Below are 22407 nucleotides of genomic sequence, written 5' to 3'. Positions count from 1 at the left end.
GAAGTGCTGTGCTGGATCCTCCTTAATAACTACTGCATTCCTTTTGTGCTGAATCTCCTGGATGATTTTCTTCAATTTGATTTTCCCCACGCTTCCCCTGCCCAGAAAATAACAATCCTCATATCATTATTTTCAAATCTCGGCATCCCCCTAGCATCAGAAAAGACCTTGGGTCCTCTCACTTATATCGACTTTCTAGGCTTCACCCTGGATTCCCAATCTTTTTCACCCTCTGGGTGCAATCGTATTGTTTCTATTTCCATTTTTCTGTCCGGTCGCCCTCCTACCAAACGCAATCTTCTGTCTCTCCTAGGCCATTTAAACTATGCAATGAGGATAATTCCTCAAGAAAGAGCTGTCGCCTACCTTCTCTTGATCCCTTCTGTTGATTCCCTCAATGATGTCATACTCATGGATCCTTTTTGCCGCAAGGAACTCTGCCTATGGGAGCTCCTACTGAAAGTCTGGAACGGCATTACTTTATTTTATGCCGTGTCTCCTGCTGCACAAAGACATTCAACTGTTCACAGATGCAGCTCCCTCGCTCGGCTTTGGCAGATACTACAAGGGCAAATGGTTTTCTGCTCCATCAGCATTCCTATCCCCGATCATTCCTTGTCATTGTACGAAATGTATCTAGTTGCTGTAGCTGCATTCCTTTTGGGGGTCTTCCTGGGCCCAAAAAAATACATTCTTCTTCACTCAGATAACTCAGCTACAGTCCAAAAGGTCGTTCATCCTCCCACCATATAATGATAATATTCAGAAGGATTATTTGGTTACCTTTACTCATCAGTTCATTCTCAGAGTTCAACACATTCTCGGCCACCTGAATGTAATCGCTGATTCTCTTTCTCATTTGCAAATGTAGAGATTCAGAGCATTAGCTCCTGAAGACGACCTCCTGCCAACTCAGTTTTCTCTCTTTTCAGATCTGATATTCATGTGAGCCACCCGCTGCATTCCCTAATTCTGCAGGCTCAAGAAACAACTTTTCTCAGCATCACTCCCCGCTCACTGCAAATATGCTGGTCATCTTGGAATTGCATTCCGTTCCCTTCATTTTCAATGCCTGTAGTATCACCCTATATTATGCCCCTTAAGAATTGGGCTATAAGTTTCCTCCATCAATATTTCAATTTCCGGCATTCAGTTTTTCTACAAACTCATTTTCAGCATCTCAGCTCTACACTCGGCAACTCATACATTTTTTTAATCCTGAAAGGGCTTCAACGACCTGAATATTTCTCCCCCTGCTTGCTTACCTATCACCATCAACATACTCTCTTGGTGCCTCTCATCCGCTCCAGCTACTCCTCAGTTTTTAGATAAACCTTAAAGCCCTTTTCTCTTAGCCTTCTTGGGTTCCTTAGGTGCTCCAGTCTACATCGGTCTCAAATTCAACCCCCAGATTCACCCCTGTATCTCTGACCTCGTAATCACCTCATCTGATACCTTTTCCTTCCTGCTCAAAAAAAGTAAGAACTGTGCAAGAAGATTAGGGAACCATTTCTATTTTGTTTATAAATAAAACTCCCATGTTAGCCCCTTTCTCTCTTATTCATGTCTGTCTTTCTCAAGGTGCATCACCACTGTTTATTAACAAAAATGGAACAATCGTCACCCGCCATTGGTTCTTCTTTCACCTTCGCCGGATTCACAGCTGAGTAGTTCTCTGGTCATTCCTTCAGAATCGTAGCAGCTTCTTGCCACAGAGTTCCAGGCTCCCTTATTAGACGGTTAGGTTATTGGTCGTTCATTGTTTACCAAGTTTACATTAGAACAAATTACGGATCCTAAAAATGCTTTTACAAAATGTACTCTTAAGCGTTAGTAGCCTGCCTGGAGGAAGGGCAATCGAATCAGCCATGGATTCCCAGAGGTTTATTTCCCAAAAATGGGTTTTGTTTTCCTCTCCTACATGCTGATGATCATTTGTTAAGGGTTGGCTAAACCTTCAAGTGGTCTATATTTAATACTAGTCGCGACATTGAGACCTGCTTGTTCTTTTTGGGGGTAACTCGTCCTCGTCCATTCGGCCAGTCAGTGAGCCCTCAAACCAAGATAGGTTTGATGCCAAATGAAAGCATATATACAACATCATTCTCTGTGAAATTCCATACTCCACATTCTCCACAATAAATAGTTGTACTAAAACATTTCGTGATTGGTGTTTGTCCCGAACTACTGAATTGATATTTCTAATTAAAGTTCATGAGGAGGTTCAGACACCAATCTCTGCGTCACCAAATTGAATCATTCAATTTACACATTATCTAATTAAAATTGTTAGCACAATAAATACCCTCTTCACTTTCCTCACAGTTGCGTTTCGATTTCATCGTAACCCACCACCTCCCCATCTCCCCCTTTCTTAAAAGCAATTTCTATATTTTATCAATTGGGGTCTCCGCCTCGTCCATTCGGCTAGGCAGCGAGCCCTCAAACCAAGTTAGGTGTGATGCCAAATGAAAGCGTATATACAATATAACTCTCTGTAAAATTGCATACTCCACAATAAATAGTTGTACTAAAACATTTCGTGATTGGTGTTTGTCCCATATTACTGAACTATAAATAGTTCGGGAGTTCAGTCTGAGGAGACAGAGAAGCAAACAAAGTGCGAGAAGGAGAGCGGGTTGGGCGAGGGGAAGAGGGAATGGGCTCTCCCCAGGTTCGGCTGCCGGAGTGGGGCTGAAGCACAGCTGAAGCGTCTTGTCTCCCGGAGAAAGCTGCAGCTCCTCTCGCAGCAAAAAAGTAAGTATGTTAGGAAAGATAAGCATGCATTAGGCCTAATATTTATTTAGTTATAAAATGAATGCTGAATAAGATGTCTGTGTTGTAAAGTGCCAGCACAGCTTTTCTTCAGTTCAGTTACTGTAACAAAAGGGAGAGACAGAAACAGAAGTTAGACTGAGAAGTTGTTTATAGTTTGAACACCGGTACTGTATTTACTGCAGAAATACTGCATGAATCACTAGTATAGGGAACTGAGGGACATGCTGTAGGAACGTTATATCTGAGGCACGTTATAACCGAGAGCCTTATAGCGAAGGAGCATTGTATTCAGTATTGCAGATATCCAAATATTTTTTATGTAATGGTGCCAGTACAGTACATATCTAGGGATTCTGATTTTTGGTTTTTAACTGATAAACGATAAAACACCCCTGACACAAAAAAATTAATTTAACATAAGAACATAAGAAAGTTTATACACTAGAGAAGGCCATTCAGCCCATCTTGCTCGTTTGGTTGTTAGTAGCTTATTGTTCCCAGAATCTCATCAAGCAGCTTCTTGAAGGCTCCCAGGGTGTCCACTTCAACAACATTATTGGGGAGTTGGTTCCAGACCTACAGTTCTCTGTGTAAAAAAGCGTTTCCTATTTTCTGTTCTGAATGCTCCTTTATCTAATCTCCATTTGTGACCCCTGGTCCTTGCTTCTTTTTTCAAGTTTAAAAAGTCCCTTGGGTCGACATTGTCAATACCTTTTAGAATATTTAATAGAATCGATGTATATATGAGAAACACTGGAAATGGTTACTCATTTCACGTTGACTTCATTCCTTTCCCAGTGAAAAAAAATACGTTTCCAGTGCAGTTAGGCAATGTACCTCCTTCGTGTCTCGTATTGATTCGCTCTGAATACTTTAAACCCACCCCAAACACTGAGTGGCAGCAACTTGCTATTGTAGATTATAAGATTATAAGATTATAAGATTACGAGGTTAGGGAGGATTTACACACTCATCAATTTAAAACAGAATTGCAAATCATGGCAAAATATAAGAAAATGCCTAAACACACAAAAACCCCAGAAGAATATGCCTGTGACCATAAAGATTTTGTTGTGGAAGAATTTGGAAAGTGACTGAAAACAATAATTTCATACAGTATATAGAAAGAGAAAGTTGAACACCTAAAAATAAACAGAGAAAAATGAAATTAATAAAAACTGAAAAACAGAAGCCCTGTATATAACCTTTCACTAGCATTTTGTTAATTAATGCTATTGTCTACTAGGGCTACTTAGGGAGAGCTAAGAGGTAATTTGCTCCTTTGTTCAAGGGCCCAATAGATGTAGAAAGTTAATGTAATTTCTGTGCACATGCTTTTCTAATTAACACTTGGTGAATTTAAATGTGTGTCTAGACAATTCCACCGCAATTCATTGAAATCCTACCCCCTAATCCTGTCCTTAATGCACATGAGAAGCACATAGACTCCCCTTGATAGAATGTATGGCAGCTGAGGAAGTAATCAACTTAGTAGTTAATAAACTGTACAATGTATTAATATTTTAAATGTCACTAATTCAAATTTAACATGTGTATGAACTAATACCTGGGACCATGTTCTTTTTGAATATGTTGAGACAAAGTGTAATTCGATTGGTTAAAAAGATTTCAAACTGTCACAGTACAATAAAGCTGCATAGGTCATGATCTCGTTAACCTCATGACATAAATGCAATATATAATGTTTAATCATATTTACCATTTATTGAACAGCCTCCACTGAAGTAAAAAGCGTTCATCATGAACAGCGTGAACATTTTATCACAGAATTTTAAGTCATGGCCTTACAAGAATGTAAAACAGGGTAAAACTGAAACAGCTTTAAAAGTATTTTAAAATAATTTACCTGCTTGACCAGATGCCCCTTTTTTTCTTCTATTTTTAGTTCTCCAATATGCTTGTCCACTTCTTCTAAATCATCTAAAAACAAATAGGTAAAACCATCATATATATATATATATATATATATATATATATATATATATATATATATATATATATATCATATATATATATATATATATATATATCTATATATTATATCGAAGAGGTCGGCGCTAGTACCCAAAAAGCCCGGGCAACCGTCGATTTTTAAATTACCTGACGCTACCAGGGTCTCGTTTTACTACCTAGGTTTCAATTTACTAATTTGAGAATTTAAAGAAAATGTAGAAACTATGGCAATACAGTGGTAAGCGTGGGTCTCTGGCCGGCGTAATAAAGACAACGTTAAAAAAGGCTTTGCATTAAGACTTTTCTTATCAATATTTTATAGAAAACAAAAACACACAGCGAGCAGCAAGTGCAGATCAATAATAATAATAACTGCAGCGGCTATTTTTCTCAGGAACTAAATCATAACAACACCCTGTTGGTTTATGTCACTGATAACTCTGTGATCCATTAATAATAACCTTGTGGCTTCCAATACGTAATGTTTTATCTACAGTTACTGCGCAGATATAGATTCTTAACAAGAAGATAGAATAAGTAGCGTTTATTTAAAAATAAATAAAATACAAATAAAATCATCTGGAGCACATTAAGTAGGTGTGCTTCCCCCTTTGAATTAAATATTTCCTTTGCAGAGTTTGCAAATTCCATTTTCTCCTGCTTGGTAAAGAAATTACACCCAATGCTTAATTAAGCGATAGAGCCCGTCAATTAACTTCTTATAAATTACACACAAGGATTAGACACACAAATATCTTTACACTAAAAATAACTTATTTTTTGTTAAATATAACATGCAACCCCTCTTCTGTCTGTTTAATAATGGTTTGGTCCAGGATCAACCGTAAAGACCGCCGCACACATCCCGACGCATCTCGTCTCAATTTACAGATTCCTCGATCATTTGTGCTCAGATTTGGTTAGACGTCACAATTGAGTTTTTCTCGACTGGGTGTCGCACACTGCTAAAACTGAATTAGGCTGACCACAACTAGATCCGGGTGATTACTATGTATGCAAATATAATTAATACTGCCCTGTACACATTTTTTTTATTAACATAGTAACCCTCACATTATACATGGAATCGTATACTGATTAGACAGTGGAGACAGCGCCACAGGCAACCAAAAAGAAGTGCATGTTAATTTAGCTATTGACCATTTACACCATGCAAACGTTTCAGGCAGTGTTTGACTTTTTGTATAGTTTGTCTACTACACTGTTGTAAATAAAATCCAACCTGTTGATTTTTATTTGATTTGGGGTTTTTTTCTCAGCGTGTGGATCTAGGGGCTTGCGATTTGTGACCTATTGGAGACCGACGCACCGGTTACTTAAGTTTCAACACAGTAAGAAAATATAGGCTGCCAGTAGATTGATAATTAAAAAGTAAATTGATAATTTACCTTTGATTACTAAATGCCAAAAAAAAAAAAACTATTGAAATGTGCACATATATGGTATTTTTGAATTATGGACACTCAGAGCAATTCAAGACTAATGTATTTTGAACTGTTTAACTAAAACTGTCAATATTCTGCCATCTTGTATAACAAGTCACATCACTTAAACCTGCTTCACCATTGGTTGATACCCTTATGATTAATCTGTATTAGTCATTCTTGGTCAGCAACTGCGGCACACAGACAAACAATTTACATTATATACTGCAATAGTCCATAACGTAATAGTGGTGCTGTACTACTGTTAGTTTTAAAACTGAATCTAACAGCCATGCTAACAGCAACAACCACAACAGCGGTATATGGCCAATATATGTCGCAAAGAATCCTGCAGCATGAAGCGCATTTAACATTAATAACTATTTAAATGGAGATGGTCTATTATTATTATTATTATTATTATTATTATTATTATTATTATATTTATTTTTATTTATTTATTTATTTTTATTTTTTTATTTTTTCAATGTTTCCAGTACTGAAAAAGGTTACACAAGTCTACAGATCTGAAGGGACTAAATGTGTGTGTACTATATGTATCATGCACTTAAAACATTACATTTATCCAGATTTTCTACCCGTGCCGACCTCTAATTTATATATAGAAGAAAGTGATTGTCTCTCTAGCCAGGAATGTTCCAACAAACCTTTATCTTTATGATTCAAGCAGAGAGAACCTGGTCGCACACCTTGCGGTTTTTCTTATTGATCCACACAACTCAAGTTTTCCAAGATTTAATTCACTTTATTTCTTCAAAGAATAAAAACATTTTGATCCATCTCCACGATGCATTTCGACTTCTAGTTTTCATTGGGTGGTAAATACTATCAATTACAGCACACACTATTTATACTTTAAACTCTTCATTAATTTAAACTCTTCATTGGTAACTTTTAATCACATTCAGTTTAGTTCAATTATTTTCCAGTTTAAATGGTTAAATTGTTTAAATAATTGAATTTACTGAAATCTTAATGATATAATATTATTAACACACAAAAGAATATTTGTTATCTTAATACAAACATACATGATTAGCAGTGACATACAAAAGATATACCTCAAAAATGGCGTGACTAACACTAAAACAGCTATAATTCCTTTTTAATCTATTACCAATTGAAGCGTCACAGTGTATATGATCTTTTAATAAATATTGACTATTATAGTCCATTCTGCTTGTCTTCTCCTTTCCTTCCTATGACAGCATTCAGAGAGAAAAGGTTATTATGTTTTATTAATTCCTAATATATTCAAGCAGGTGTCAATTACTTTGTCAACAATCATACCCTTGGGGACTTTGAGTTACATTTTCTGTTAAAAACAGTATTCTGTTATGATGAGAAAATTGTCTACAGCAATAACATCATTAGATGCTTCATTCATTTGTGGAATTTTATATTCCATAGCCAGCGATATCTATAGTACTTCTTTATTTGTCATGACACTTACAAACTTGATTTATAAAACAATTACAGCTGATTTCACAAACACCAACAACTGCCGACTCTGTCCAGTTCTATGTAGCAATTTGTTACACCTGAGCCTATTTTGCAAAAGCTCAGTGTAAGGGAACAGGTGCTAAATAAACACAGTCCTGTATTGAAAACTGATTCCAGAAAAGGAGGAAACAGCTCTAAAAATGCTGCTGCTTTATAATAGCATACATATAAAATCCAATTTACGTGATGCATGCAACAAAATACAGAACAACAAATATGTTGCTTACCTTTTATTGCCAATTGTACCAGATGAGGTGTTTTAGGAGTATTGTTGTTTTGTCGTTTGGCTACTCTGGTTGAAAAAGAAGGAAAGATGAAAAAACAAAAAAAAACAGCAACAGGTTTCTTGTAATGATGTGTTAGTTTCAAGTTACCCCTTAGTTTCAGATCAACCAGAACAGAAGATGAATTGTGTGATTTTCACATTAAGCCAGGACAGGCATTCTTTAAATCAATACAAATGTATGTTTTTTTGTTTTTTTTCTTAAATCACATATAAAACCACGAATATTACTATCACACAATTCAGTGCTTATAGACTAAAATACTGTATCATTTGAGGAAATGAAGGCAGGCTCACACAGCTCTTGAATGTAGCAGTTTATTAAGCCAAGACTGTACACTTCACAGGTAAAATGTGCTGCTTTACCAGCCAGTGGTACAACTACAGCAAAGCAGCGTAGTGCTACACAGATTGTGACAAGATAATAAAAGAAAAGAAAAGTCCAAAGCACACAGTTTTGGCCGTGTGCTTCAGCCAACTAAATGCAGTCTCTAGTTTATTCTTTGGTTCTCTTTAACCCTGTTACCACTCTCTTTAACTACTGCAGCTGTCTCAGCGGCAGTAGTAGTCCTCCTCATCTCGCCTGCGCCATCCTCAGTAGAATCCCTGTCGAACCCGGTGCTGGGTTTTAGTGACCCCAAAGTGCCCGGTGTTGGGGGTGCCGTGGTGGCTTTCCGCACATCCTCCCGCATTGCCTGAGTTACCCCCACCTGCCACCAGGCCTCTCCTGTAGCTGGTTCCTTTCATTGGTGCAGAACCCCAGCATGAATATCCAGCCCAGCCTACTTCGATCACAGGCTATTCGTCACTGGCGACTGCAGTGCTACTTCTTTCCAGGGGGCTGCCGCTGGTCCACCAGTCACTGTAGGATGTGCTGAAGGTCAGGATCCTCTCCTTGTTGTTGCCGCCATTCTTCTGCCCCAATCATAGTCATCTCCCGGCAAGTGACAGACCAGGCCCTACTCGTCGATGCCTCCCAGCTCAATTTCTGGTCATGGCCCTCTACCGTCTTGGTCACCGTCTTGGGTCGTGGTCTTGGCTGTCTTTGGCCTGGGGTGGGGGCTCTGTCTCAGGCTCTGTGATTTTGTGTCGGTGGCTGTTTGGTGGAGCCCGTCGGCTCACGGGTATGTTGGTTCCCCAAGCCGTCACAGTCATCGGGCAAGGGGCTGGGCCCTCCTGGAAGTGTAGGGTCCCTGTCTGGAGGTCCAGCTGGCTGCCGTTGCTTCTCAGAAAGTTCAGGCCAAGGATGCAGGGGTCAGGTACTGCAGATACCCACAGGGGGAGGTTCACCGTCTGGTCGCCCATCTGGATCACCATGGCCCCTCTTTCCTGCATGGACACCAGCTCCCCAGTGACTGTGTGGAGTTGCACCGTCGTTGGCTCGAGCTGGACCCACATCGGGTCGCACCATCATCACCGTCGATTCCATGTCGACCAAGGCTGTGCATGGAACCCCCTCAACTTGAACTGGGATGTTGCAGAAGTCCACCACAGAGTCTTTCCCACGACAACAACGGGCCCTGTTGGAACTGTGGCACCCCACTCCCCCAGCTGTACTGTCAGGCTCCCCTGGCTGGCAGAGACGGTAGCAGCAGTGCTGTGTAGGACGATGCGGTGCTCAGCTACTTCTGAGGGCAAGTAGTGTTGTTTCCCCAAGTGCTGGCGCTGCATGCTTTTGGGCAGCAGGGTGGTGGTTGCTGGGCACTTGCACTGCAGGTGTTCTGGCTGTCCACAGCCCCAACACAGGCGTGTGTGGAGACCGATCAGGAGCCCTGTATGGATGTGGTCCTGAGCAAAGCGCCGAGTTCCGGCAGCCGGGGGGGTTGGCCCAGCTGGCTTCGGTGTCCTCTTCGCTGGGCTGGGCCTGGTGCACTGTGGGCTGATATCACGGTTGACATGGAATGAGCTCCTTGTCCTGGAGCATAGTTTCAATTGCCTGGTTCACCACCTCCAGTGTCCGTGGGCCAGCGAGGCGGACCTGGTGTCGCAGCGGTAGTGGTTTCAGGCTGTGCATAAAGGTGTACAGGGCTATCTGTCGACCAAAGCTGTCGGGCTTGTCGATGTATGTCTGTCTCACCAGGTGGGCGACGTTCATGGCCAAGGCTCCCAGCTTCTCTCATGGTCCTCTCCTCTGGCTGGAGCTGGTCCTGCAAGCCCAGGTAGGAGTCGAAATCCCAAACTGCCGTTTGAGCCATCGGTAGTGTTGAGCAGTCGACCCTGTCCTGCCAGCTCAAGTCCAGCAGCACTTCAGAGACTAATCCCTCCAGGTCTTGGGACAGGTAGGTAGCCTTCCTGCAGTCTGTCCAGCCATATTTGATGATGGACAGCTCGAACTGCATGAGGAAGGCTTCGAGGGATGAAGTGTTTTTGAACCGGGGCAGCGTAGGACCCTGGGGTGAGGCGGGCTGTCGGTTCGCCATGGGTGGCAGCATCTTGCTTTCCTCTGCCCTACTCTGCGGTGTCCTCTCTGCCACAGGGGGTAACAGCAGCTTGGCTCTGGCAGGGGGAGTTCCAAGGTGATCCAGCTTGGTAGTCAGGGGTGGACTTCAAGCAGGGTTTCAGTTTCATGGCCCATAGCTTCTCTGACAGCGGCAGCCGGATCTGGAGTGGACTGCAAGGGGGATCCCAACTCTGGCTGATTGGAAATGCAGCGCTGTGATCGGCCATCTTGAGGTCCCACTCTCGGCTCTCCAGAGTGCCTTCACAATGGATGTCGCCTTTAACAATTACAGCAGCCATTGTCTGCTCCTGACTGGCGCTTCAGCCTCCGGAAATCCTGGCTCCCTCGGACCCCGCTGTGTGTCTTCGTCGGTGTTCACTTCCCGCATCACCCGGTCCATAATCCCACTTCTGAGCATCACTGTAGTGTTTGCGGGAAATAAAGGCAGACTCATACAGGTATTTCAGGTTCTCAAATGTAGCGGTTTATTAAGCCAGGACTCTACACTTGGCAGGTAAAGCGTGCTGCTTTACCAGTCAGTGGTACAACTACAGCTGAGCAGCGTAGTGCTACTCAGACTGTGACAAAATCCTCAAATAAAAAAAAGAAAAGAAGTCTTAGCCTTGGTTCTCTTTAGCCCCGCTTCTCAGATTCTCCTTGGCTGTTTCTCACCAATCTTTCTCTCTGTTCTTCAGCTCTTGTTCATCTCACCACCAGCTCTTTCAACAGCCCACTACTTATCCCCCCATCCAGGCTATGTCCCAGGTGCACCAGCCACCAATCTCAAGCACGCATGGCTTCCTGCTCTCGACCCTTTGACTATTGCAACATCTTATCCCCTGATTTGTGACAACAATGTTGCAGCCAGATCCCTGAGCACCTGCTGCAATTGAACTTTTGACTCTGGGTCACAGAATCTTCCCTACCATGGTTATAGCAGATCCAGGGTCATTACAATACTATACTTTAAAGACAAAAATAATTGGACTTATAATTGGAAAAGACAGTTTTGACCATTATCTTATTTTTTATTTATTAACATTTGTTTATCTAGGAAGTCCATTAAAATATCCTTTAAAAGGGAAACTTAAAAAAAGAGTTTTGGTTCATTAAGATGACTACAATGTAATCTACAATGTTGTGCTTTTCAAGGTGCAGCACTCTAAAGTATATTTACATTTTGACACCAATGCACATTTATGTAATCAGATACCAGTCTGAAGGGCAGTAGCAATCCCTTTAGTGGTAAAACTAAAAGCAATTTGACCACTTGCTGGTGCTACAAGGCTTGGCCCTCACAGCTCTGCAATAACATGTCAACCCTGACCTGAACACCCTGCGCCATTTAGTCCTGGTTCTCTCTCAGCAGAAACTGACAAATTCCTCTAATTGTTTTAAATTGTGTGAGCACCATTTTATTTGTGCCCTGACATGGATTTGAACCCAGGCTTGAGAGCCTAGACCTAGAATCTCAGTGGTCACATGCGTAGTACTGCTCTGTTATTAATTCTTTTTCCAGCAGTCTGGATATATTTACCCAGTATAAAGGCCTCTCTATTATCTAGCCATTGGATTTTAAACCACTAGTGTCTGTCTTTTAGATGCCAAGGGAGATCCAGGTTTCATTGACATTTAAAACCATTTTCTATTTAATTTGACTGGCAGCTGTTAATGTCTCTGATAAAGTCAATCTTTGTATTATAGATTGCTTCATCTTCAGCAAACATGTTTAAACGTGATCCTGTCAGGACATCTGGTTCTTTTATCAAAAATAAAAAAGAGAACAACAAATGAATGCAAACAAAAGTGATTCACTTGTATCCTACTGCAGTTATATGAAAATATTTAGTAAATTCAGGTCTCAATGACCTATATTCTGTTGTCTTACCTGTGCTGAAACTGGCACGGGGTATTAACACAGTCTGAATGCTGTCGAGAATTTGCATTGCTGAGATTGACTAATGCTGCTGTAAATTTCTCAACATCGTGAGGCCCAATTGTTTCTGAGAAGATGGATACAGAAAAAAAATATAAAAATAATAATTAGGCTGCATTTATACTAGGTCCATTTCAAATGAACTCAGTCTGGTTCTTTTAGTTTGGAACAATATATTAATGTACTTACTGTTCACACTTATCTGCGAGCAAAGGGACCAAGTGTGTTTGGATGCGTTCTAAAGATTTTTTTTAGTCCTTTTCCATTTTTTCCAGGACAAAGTTAGTTTATGTTCACAATGCAGTTTGCAAGTGCACTCAGCTTGTTTATAGGGTCTGTGAAACGGATGTTTACATTATCCGACAAGGTATCTTGAAAAATTGCAGCTATTAAAATACTACAGTGACATAGTCGCAAAGCAGTTTTTGCTTTGCTTGTTTCCTCAGAATATGAACTAAACTATGTGCGAAATGTTTACTTCCAAGTGGTGTTACCTAGTTAGTTTCCTATGTGCAAAAGGACTGAGTCCAGTAATTGTTCACATTGAGATTTAGCAAGCGAACCAGACTGTGTTTGCCAAACGGACCGAGTCCACTTCTAAGGCTACAAACACACACTGCAGTTGGCTCAACAATCATATTTACAAACGGCACTCGCTGTGGTTGTTTGTTGTGCACACACACCTTTCCTTACTGAAGTGAGTGCACTCCCTGTTTAAACAAACCACTGAACTCGGGCCATCGTTACATGCCGATCGTGAGGTTTTGTGTGACAACATGGAGGCTGTGTTTTTGTTTATGCTTTTGGAAGAAAGTACTGTAAGTAATTGATTGAGAGCTCGTCAAGCACAGGTATGCTCTTTTCTGCAAAACCAGTGGAGATGCAGTTTTGCTTTTTCTGCACTGCTAAATATAGTGGTGATGATCTGCAGTACCATGACGGCAGATAGAAACATTTGGGCGATCTTCCGACCAAAAGGCTAGTGAGAACGACTTGAGTGGTTTCCAAATGTCTGGATTAAAAATGTACGCATGTCTAAGGAGTCGTATATGTGTCTTTGTCATTTAATGAAACAATTTCTGAAGTGCCAAAACACACAGATGAGACGTTCAGTATCAGTGGAAAAGTGAGTTGCGGTCGCACTGTGGCGTTTGGGGATACAACTGTCCCATATTGTTTTATTTAAGTTGCAAAACCAAAAATACATTTTTTTTTCTTAAAACTAAATATTATGCAACTGTACTTTGATTAAATAACAAAAGTATATTATATGTGTGCACTATTTACCATTGTTACTATTCATCAATATTACAAAATCAACTTGGCTTCAGCCATATATATATATATATATATATATAGACTTGGCGTGGGTTGGCAGCCATATAATATATATATAATATTATCGATATATATATATATATATATATATATAATATGATATTTATTACACAGAAATGTCTGATAAACAATAACATGATTAGTTGCACAGAAATCCACTGAGCACCAACTGCAATTATGTTAGTGCGGTTGTAACACACACACACACACACACACACACACACAGTTAGTGTGCATTGACTAACCAAACTGAATTAATAATCGCACTCGATACTTGCTCTGAACAGGATTAAATAGTAAAGTTATCGCTGCCCTTTGTAACCGAACTGTGTGTGCATATACAAACCGTATTAAGAGCAATAGGTGAACTCACAACCGCATTTAGCCTGTGTGTGTACATAGCCTAAGTTGACTCAGTGTAGCTCGTTTCCCAGGCGACTTTGTTGTTCACACACACCAAACGTACTGAACCGTACCGAGTGCGGACCAAAAAACTCTAAACAGACCCAGTGTGAACACAGCCTTAGTTTAACCGAAAAGCACCTTAGGATATACAAAGTAGATACAAGAAATGGCATGTACAGTCCCACTGAATGGTTACTCATTCTCATTAATACAGTCAATTAATTAGTTTTTTGCACTTTAGGACAGTTACCCTGAACTACTGCAAGAAATCTCATAATCCAAATGATCTTGTTTTAGTTTTAGACTCATATCTCTTCAAGCTGTATGAATCAGAATTATTTATGGGAGTAATTCATTCTTATCGCTTTAGAGAGGTGTCAGTGATCTAGCGTTTTAATGCAATTAAAATGAAACAGCTTGCTGGAAGTTTTAAGAGAGGAAAGTGAAGCTGTGCATGTTCTGAAAGTGTAGTGTCGTAGAACATGGTAAAAGCTTTGCAAAGTAGTAAGCTATAGTGGAAATATGGCAAATCATCTATCTCTTTAACTCAATATTAATCTCTCAAACTATCTTCAGAACTTGTACCCTATTACCCTTTAATTAATCTTGCTGCTCTTCACTGGGCTCTTACTAAAGCTGCAATGTCCTTTTTGTAGTGCAGGGATCAGAATTTTTGAATCCTTGCTTATTTGTACTCTACACTTTTTACTATGCAAGTACTCTGTTTACCTTTTAATCCTTACACTGTCAGCTTGCTGCCAGTGACAAGTCTACTAAAACACCAAGGTTTTTCTCATGGCGGGACTGTTCAAGCACTGATCCTTCCTTCAAAGTCAGCCTTCCTACATTTGCAAACCCAGAGTTCTAGGTGTTAGCTCCTAAAATTAATCTGAGCCAAAACAATCCCATTAAGTAAATTACAAAATAAAACAGTTCTATACAGTTCTCAGTCCCTGTGGAATGAGATCAGTATAGTTCTTTGAATGCAAAAGAGCATTTCCTAAACCTCTTATATGTTCATTAATTCTACAATGCGTATATTCTTAGCAGCAAATGAACCCTTGATTGAAGTACTTTAGAGACAGAATTCAGTATTTTTAAAATAACAAAGCGATTTCCTACCCAGCAGATTATCAAGGATCCGGGTGGTTGTGTCTTGGGGGTGAAGCTCCCTGTAGACAGCAGAGAGGAAATTCTCCCTTTCCTCCACTGATGTCAGCTGCAGGAGGTCAAGAGTATCGAGGTCAATTGTAGCGATCTGGGGTCCCTGTAAATTGGCGCCTGTACAAAATGCAAAACCAATATTCACACAGATTGTTTTTTGCAAATCAACTGAGTAAATCTGCTTAATAGTACAGATAAATTCAGCATAGATTCTGGGGATATGCAGTCAGTGATAAAGTTTATTATGCATACATTTGTCCATCTGTATGTCACACATTTTGTACATATATCTGAAAAATCGCTTACATAAAATTGAAATGCAACTTGGCATTAAGATTATTTCACATAGGTATTGGTTTATCAGATTATGGAGGGAAAGGAAGGTGTTTGTCAGTTTGTACATCCCTATCACACTTGCATTTGTACATTTGTATTTTGAGAACAGTAGTTTTTTCCACACTTAATTTGCTTACCTAATTACATCTAGACTTTAAATACCACTTTTTAATACACCACTATTAAACTTTTTATTGGCATGTATTCTTTACTATTCTATTCACATTTATTCTATACAGTTGCATGCTAAACATTCCATTAAAATGTAATCATATAACAGTAATTGTATTTGATTTAGACTATACATGTTTGAATAACTATTTGCATGCACACATATATGGTAACCTTTAGCTACTCTTGACAGAAAAGAAGGAGACCTAACAATGACTTGGTACTTTTTACAGAGTAAGAAAAAAAAGGACAAAGCTGTTGAACGTGGGATTCATACAGCAGCAGCTGGAAAGTATAAAGACAAGTGGAAATACTAATTCTGCCCACAGACACGAGAGACCAGTGTTACTGAAAGTCCCCAGATGGGACTAACATTGAACATAGCTGAGAGTATTTCCTGTCAGTGTAGCTCATAACACACAGATTTAGGACACAAGTTATTATTAAAGCACATGCTGGCTTGTCAATGTATTAACTTGCACTCAGATTAGTGCCTCTGTACTGTATTTTAGTGTTGGGACTACTGATCCTGTTATGCATTTCGAGTTGCTGTAGGCACATTTTATAATGTTGAAAAATGCACCACCATACAAAATGAAGAAAGATGTTGCTGCGAATTTAACATTCCCGCAACACTTTGTCAACCATTCTGAAAAAAACAAGATACAATAATATAGGTCTAGGAACAGCAAACTGTGGGTGCAAGTCGTCAGCATTTCCAATTTGCTCAATACCTGATGTCGAACACCCCTTCCTTTAGTGCTTAAAAATGCCCTTGATCAGAATGGAACATGTAGATTCCAAGTGCAGTTCATTTGAAAGGTATACTTTTTAAAAGTTCACTTACAACTGCAATTTCAATGACATGCACATTACATTTAACTTTATAATACTTTTCATTGTATTGATATTGAAATTTGATTTCAGTGTTACTGTAACAAAACAGCATGCATTTGGCTTAGATTCCATTGCCAATAAAGATAATTTAATGACAACCATGACCAGGTTCGTGAACCCCAGCCGCACTCTGAAAGGGAGACACTACTGCAGAGGAGGAAGTGTGGTGCAGTAGAAAAAAACGTTTTATAAACATTTGGTTTAGCTAAAGCCTAAAAAATAAAAAGGGTGGGGGAGAAAGTTGGCTTAGCCTTACCTAATTTCAGTAAGTCATTACTGCTATAAAAATTTAAGGCAGTGATAATGGAATACTACAAACAAACAAGACAATGTGAAGATTAATAATGAATCCTGTTGTTTGGTTACTTTGGTTTTGGAATTAAGCCTGTCACAACAAACAATAAACAGCTATAGCAATAGAAGCCAGTTATTTATAATATATCAGAATGAACAATATGTGATTAGAAAAGTCGAATAGAGATTATATGTGTTATTTTTGTTGGTTACCTTTAATAAAAGGAATACACTTCTGCAGCCCAATCCCGCTAAACCATTGGCAGACTTCCTCAGTGTTTAGTTCTTCCAGTGTCTTTACTTTGACTCCAGTTGAATCAGTCTTCAGGCACACACACATTATATTCAAAAGACGGTAAAGAAGACACAATGGTGACAATAATGGTGGAAATTCTACATTTCATAAATTTAAAGAATATTACTTTATCTTTCACAACTTACATTTTTCACCCTTCAGTTGCTTAAAAAAAGAATAGGTCCAAAATATGGGAACTTAGGCTAAGCCCGAGCCCAGATTTGTTTTTTGTATTTGTAGCAAACATATGCCTTATACTGTAACATCAATATTTTGTCGAATTAGGATTGAGGAAAATGCTGCATAAATATCACATCATTTTTATCATATTGCACTGAGAGATCCATTGTGTAGTCTGTTGAATAAGAAGGACGGAGTAACTGGACTGGCTATGTTTAAAGGTACAGTTGGCGCCGCTTTATCGGGACACCTCAGGAGAAGGAAAAATATCCAGAATAAGCGGCCTTCCCAAATTAACCAGAGGCAGCCGAGAGGCCTTAGTCACACTTTTTTGATTCTTAATGAAAGAATTATTATAATTAAATGTTAAATACATTATTCAAAATACGAGACAATGTTGGTTAACAAAATGAATCACACCTGTGATGATGACATTCCAACTTTCTTTGCAACAGCAGCCTGAGAAACTGCAGCAGACTCCCCCTTCTTCATGTGGTTTATGCAATTTACAATTCATCCAGTTCCTTCTTTAATGGTTTAATTTATATTTATTTTCAATCACTGTTGATTTTATGACAACACTATGCAATCAGTAAAGCATGCAAATGAGTGTAAGAAACTTGTTCTAATTCAAGATTCTTCTACGCACAATGTTTCCTATTTAATTGAGGTGGTGTTCTTTTAAAAGCTGACCTTTTCAGTGACAACTCCATTTTGTTCTTCTGATGGTGGTATGTACGATGCTGAAAAAAAAAAAAAAAAAAACATAAACATATTTATTGTTTCATTTAGAACAGTTTGTAAAACTTTGACTCACACATAATAAAAGCTTGTATTGATAAATATAGCATTCACGTCCTGGCTATTCATTAACATTCTATGCAAAACTTACTTTGACTGCCATCAACTCAACTGCAGTTACTGGCTGTGGAACATCATGATACAGGTAAGTACTATGTTTATTTTTAGCTCTTTACACCTTTCTTTTTAGGGGCAGGTAAGTATTCAAATACCCAGACAATAGCCCATCACACAGAAAAGTACACAGGATTGCAGTCTGAGTGAGGGACCACCCTCACAGTATCAAACAGAAATAAACATAGGATAGGGCAGCTTTAAAAACAGTACAGCTTTAAAAATGAAGCAGGAGGTATTTGTGTAGTTTAACACTTTATATCTTCCTCAGGGAGAGGGTGTTGTTTTACCCAAAAGAGGGTCTATAAATTACTTCCTTCAAACTGAGAATTGAAATATTTTCTTCACAGACTTTAGCCTGTAGTATACACAGGTATTATTGATTAAGAAGAATGACAAACCCCCTTTGACAGAGGCACAAAACCTTACGCCTTTGCTTCAGTGCTGGGTTCCCAGGCAAGGCAAAGCAGGATGCAGCTGTGGAGAACCACCCTGTCCCTCACACAGCGTGAAAAAAAAAAAAACGACTGCTGGAGGGGCTACAGCAAAGATCAGCCACAAACAAAGCGAGGTGGATCATTCATTAAAAACACATTTTATCAATAATTTTTCAAGCACAGAACACCCTGATCACAATTCTTGGTTTGGAGCCAAGAACTCTGCAGTGAGGTGTGACCATGACAAAAGTCATCTTTTTAAGGGGCGGCACCTTGGTGAGGGGCGGAAGTACGAGTATGTAAATTGCCACTGGAGTCAAGTGAAATTAAGGATACCTGTCAGTTTGGGATTGGTGATCCACTGACTACCGGGGCGGGGTTTGCATACTTTCGGGGTTTTGGTCCTAACTTGTGACCATGATTCTGTTTTTAAATTGCCAGCTGCTGGTACTCTATAGTATTGTATATGATATAAGCTGAGTAAGTTATACATAATAATTTTATTTTTGCAAGCATTCCCATATTGCCTGGTATCTGGTAGTGTGTGGGGTTTATTTTCCCATTATTAAATCAGATTAGACTGAATGACATTCTGAAGTTACCAAAAAGGCACTAAATTGACACCGCCTTAGCAATCAGGACACATCACTGCAGCCACTGAAAGCTTATTACATGGGCACATTTTGCACTTTCACTCCAGCCCTTTCTAAACTGTAGATCTCCACCTAGGCCCTAAAATAAAAATTTTATTTAATCAAATAATAGTGTTGACTGGCCTTCCAGGATTGTGATTGGTCTCCCCTGCATTAGCAGATCAAGTACCTGCAAAGCTATCAACTGTCCTTACCCACAGTGATGCGTCGTTGCCGTGGTGATCCTTCCTCTTGTGAGCCCTCCTTTCCACTCTGCCTTAAAGGCGTCTGAAAGGTCTTGAGTACTGATGATACATCTCCAAAACTGCAGGTTCGAGTCACTAGCTTCTGTATTACATTAAGGCAAACACCTGTCATAAGCATAGCAACACTAACAAACCATTTCAAATGATTTTAGATGTTTCTGACAGAGGATAGTTGGGATAGTCTTATTCAACTGATTTTGGGTTAGTGGTACAGTCGGCGCGGCAGGATTTCTATTTAAATGGGACAGAACTCTAGGAGACGGTTCTTCCCAATGCTACTTATGTTGTTTAATAGGGGCATCACGTTGTTTAATTGGGATACAGTATTTTCAAATGATGAACAGAAGACAGGTTGCGTAATACATAAAGCATCCTTATCTTTCAATCTGAAACTGCCACAGCTATGCCTGGAATGATGAAGATACATAAATACTGAAACATGGGACTATAACTTAAGAGCTTGTTTGCATTGTAATCAACAGTAACAATAAAATGAACACACAAATATATTAAATTACTGGTAGGTAGCATCAATTTGTTGAAGTTATTTTAATGATTATTAAAAAGTTTATGTCATTTTAAAATGGTGATAATGATACACTTAAAGACAGTGTCATAGCCTTTTAGAAACCACAAACCATATATAAATTTAGCAATAAGGAAATTATGTAATGCTAGTTTTTTTCAAAATAGTTCAATACTGATCATTTGAGTGGTAGATTAAATTCTGCAAATATCTTTGATTTACATTTTCTCATAAGAATACAAATGGCCACTAGACTTAAATTTGTGTAATTTGTACATGTACGTATAACAGGCAGAATGTTGGTACTTGAGAGATGAGATCAAGTTTAACAGGCTTGATTGTGCAGCTGTTAACTTGGTATACAGTCATTATGTTGTATTTCTAACAACCTAATAACATAAAAAATATCCACACTTCACTACAGGTGGAGAAAACTGTTAAATAACTTGAAACTAGGTGTTTTTTCTGAACAAAAAAAAACATCACCACAGACATAAAGTGAGGACAATGGCATCTTAATAGACTCGCACACATACACTACCAACCAGTGAAAAGCTAAACCAGTTGGTGATATTGACAAACAGTAAGGCAGAGGCCAGCGTGTTCTTGCAGTCATGTTTCCATGAAGCTCTGAGGTATTTATGTGCCTTACCCGTGAGTGTAGCATGGGGTCCATCTTAGTGATGAGGGGCAGCAGTCTGAGCTCTGCCTTCAGTCGCTCACAGGGGTTCATGTCTTTGTTGTTCAGGTCATCTGCAGGAAAAACATAACAGATCATCCAAAAATACCTAAGCCTAATGGATCTGTAATGGGAACATTGTTTTCTTTCATGGTTCAACTGAGACTCTTAAGGGGCTTCTTAGTGAACTATGGCTTTGGCTGGTCAGTTCAGAAGGATCACGTTGGGCTTCTCCTGGTGCTAAGTTTCCATTAGTAAGTTTTTGCTAATATCTGGGAAAAAAGACACAAGGCTTGTACCTTTAAACTTTAGGTTGCAGTTTCATTGGTTCTGTAAGCTTTTGACTGGTTCAGGGTATAGCATTCTGGGTTCACATCTGGGTTGTGAATATGCTGACTTTCTTTATTTTAAGCAGTGAAAAGTTTAATTATCTTTTTAATTGTAACTCCTTTTCAAACAATGGTTGTTGTTTGGCTAGATTTTCAATGACTACATCAGGGTTGAATTGATTTAAATATGTTAATGTTAAATTTAGAGAAAATGGTTTGGTACAACATGTTTACGCTTTTCTCAACTAAACTTTTCATAACTGTAATGCCTATTTAAGGCTTAAATGTATCATTAGCATTAATATATCTGAACTTTTGAAAACTTATAACAACTTAAAAATCAGTAAATACAGTACACCCTCCAATTAACCTGTTGGGGTCCAAGCATTTTGTTAGTTATATCAAGGGGTTCGTTATAGTGAAAGGACAATCAAAATGAACGATAAACTGTTGGAGTAAGTTAATGAGGTGATATTGTGAATAAAAGTAGAATTACACGTACCTGTTTGTTTCATGTATGCAGTATTCTGCCTTTGCTTTATCCTATTCGTTAAAGAATTAAAACGCAGTACAAACAGCAAAGATCGTGAACTGAAGCTGAACTTTTATTCAAAATCAATCTGACATGAATTGTTTCAAAAGTGCAACCAATCTTAATCCAACACGCAAGAATCGCAAACTTTTTATTCCAAATCAACCCGACATGAAAAGTTCATCAGATCCTTAAGTTTATTTTTTTGTTGTTATTGTTTTTTCTTTAATCAATTTTGCTTTGCCGCATGGCTGCTGAACAAGACAAAAAACAGAGTGCTTTTTGACAACCTATATTCACAACAGAGATATGCATGCATTATTCTTTATTCAAATGACCAATCTAGTTTCGAGTATTATTGCAATTAAATGAGTTTCGTTTTGGAGACATAGTTACACAGCATGCGTTTTTTAGTAAGACAATAGTTGACTTCACTGCATAGGTGGCATCCCGTGTGCACAGACCGTGATGTTGGCAGTGTGTGTTTATATTATGGGGTTTTTTTTGGGTGTTTTTTAAATGGGGTCCAGGGGCCGGGTTCGTTATAGCCGAAGGTTCTGTTAATGAAGGGTGTTATAGCGAGGGTGTATCAACTATATTTGTTACAATTAGGCAATAATATGTGATATGT

At 39.0% G+C, this 22407-nt stretch overlaps 1 protein-coding gene across 3 annotated transcripts in view; it reads right to left on the bottom strand.

The window, feature by feature from the left end:
• Positions 1-4646: 4646 nt before the first annotated feature.
• Positions 4647-22407, bottom strand: part of LOC121317223 — a 28820-nt gene continuing 11059 nt past the window's right edge. Inside the window, exons 2-9 of one of the 3 annotated variants that reach the window (XM_041252922.1) lie at positions 20889-20989; positions 19660-19792; positions 18154-18203; positions 17199-17307; positions 15246-15404; positions 12333-12447; positions 7949-8008; positions 4647-4719 (exon numbers count right to left, since the gene is read on the bottom strand). In XM_041252922.1, the coding sequence (XP_041108856.1) occupies positions 7981-8008; positions 12333-12447; positions 15246-15404; positions 17199-17307; positions 18154-18203; positions 19660-19792; positions 20889-20989 (695 nt within the window). In that variant the 3' untranslated portion in view covers positions 4647-4719; positions 7949-7980. Of the gene's footprint in view, positions 4720-7248; positions 7418-7948; positions 8014-12332; positions 12448-15245; positions 15405-17198; positions 17308-18153; positions 18204-19659; positions 19793-20888; positions 20990-22407 lie in introns of those variants that run through there. The other 2 variants (XM_041252923.1, XM_041252921.1) reach the window with 2 other exon arrangements.

This window comes from Polyodon spathula, chromosome 6 (genome assembly GCF_017654505.1).
Source record: "Polyodon spathula isolate WHYD16114869_AA chromosome 6, ASM1765450v1, whole genome shotgun sequence".
Classification (NCBI taxonomy): Eukaryota; Metazoa; Chordata; class Actinopteri; order Acipenseriformes; family Polyodontidae; genus Polyodon; species Polyodon spathula.
The sequence above is the reverse complement of the archived record's forward strand: the minus strand, read 5'-3'. Positions and strand labels throughout refer to the sequence as shown.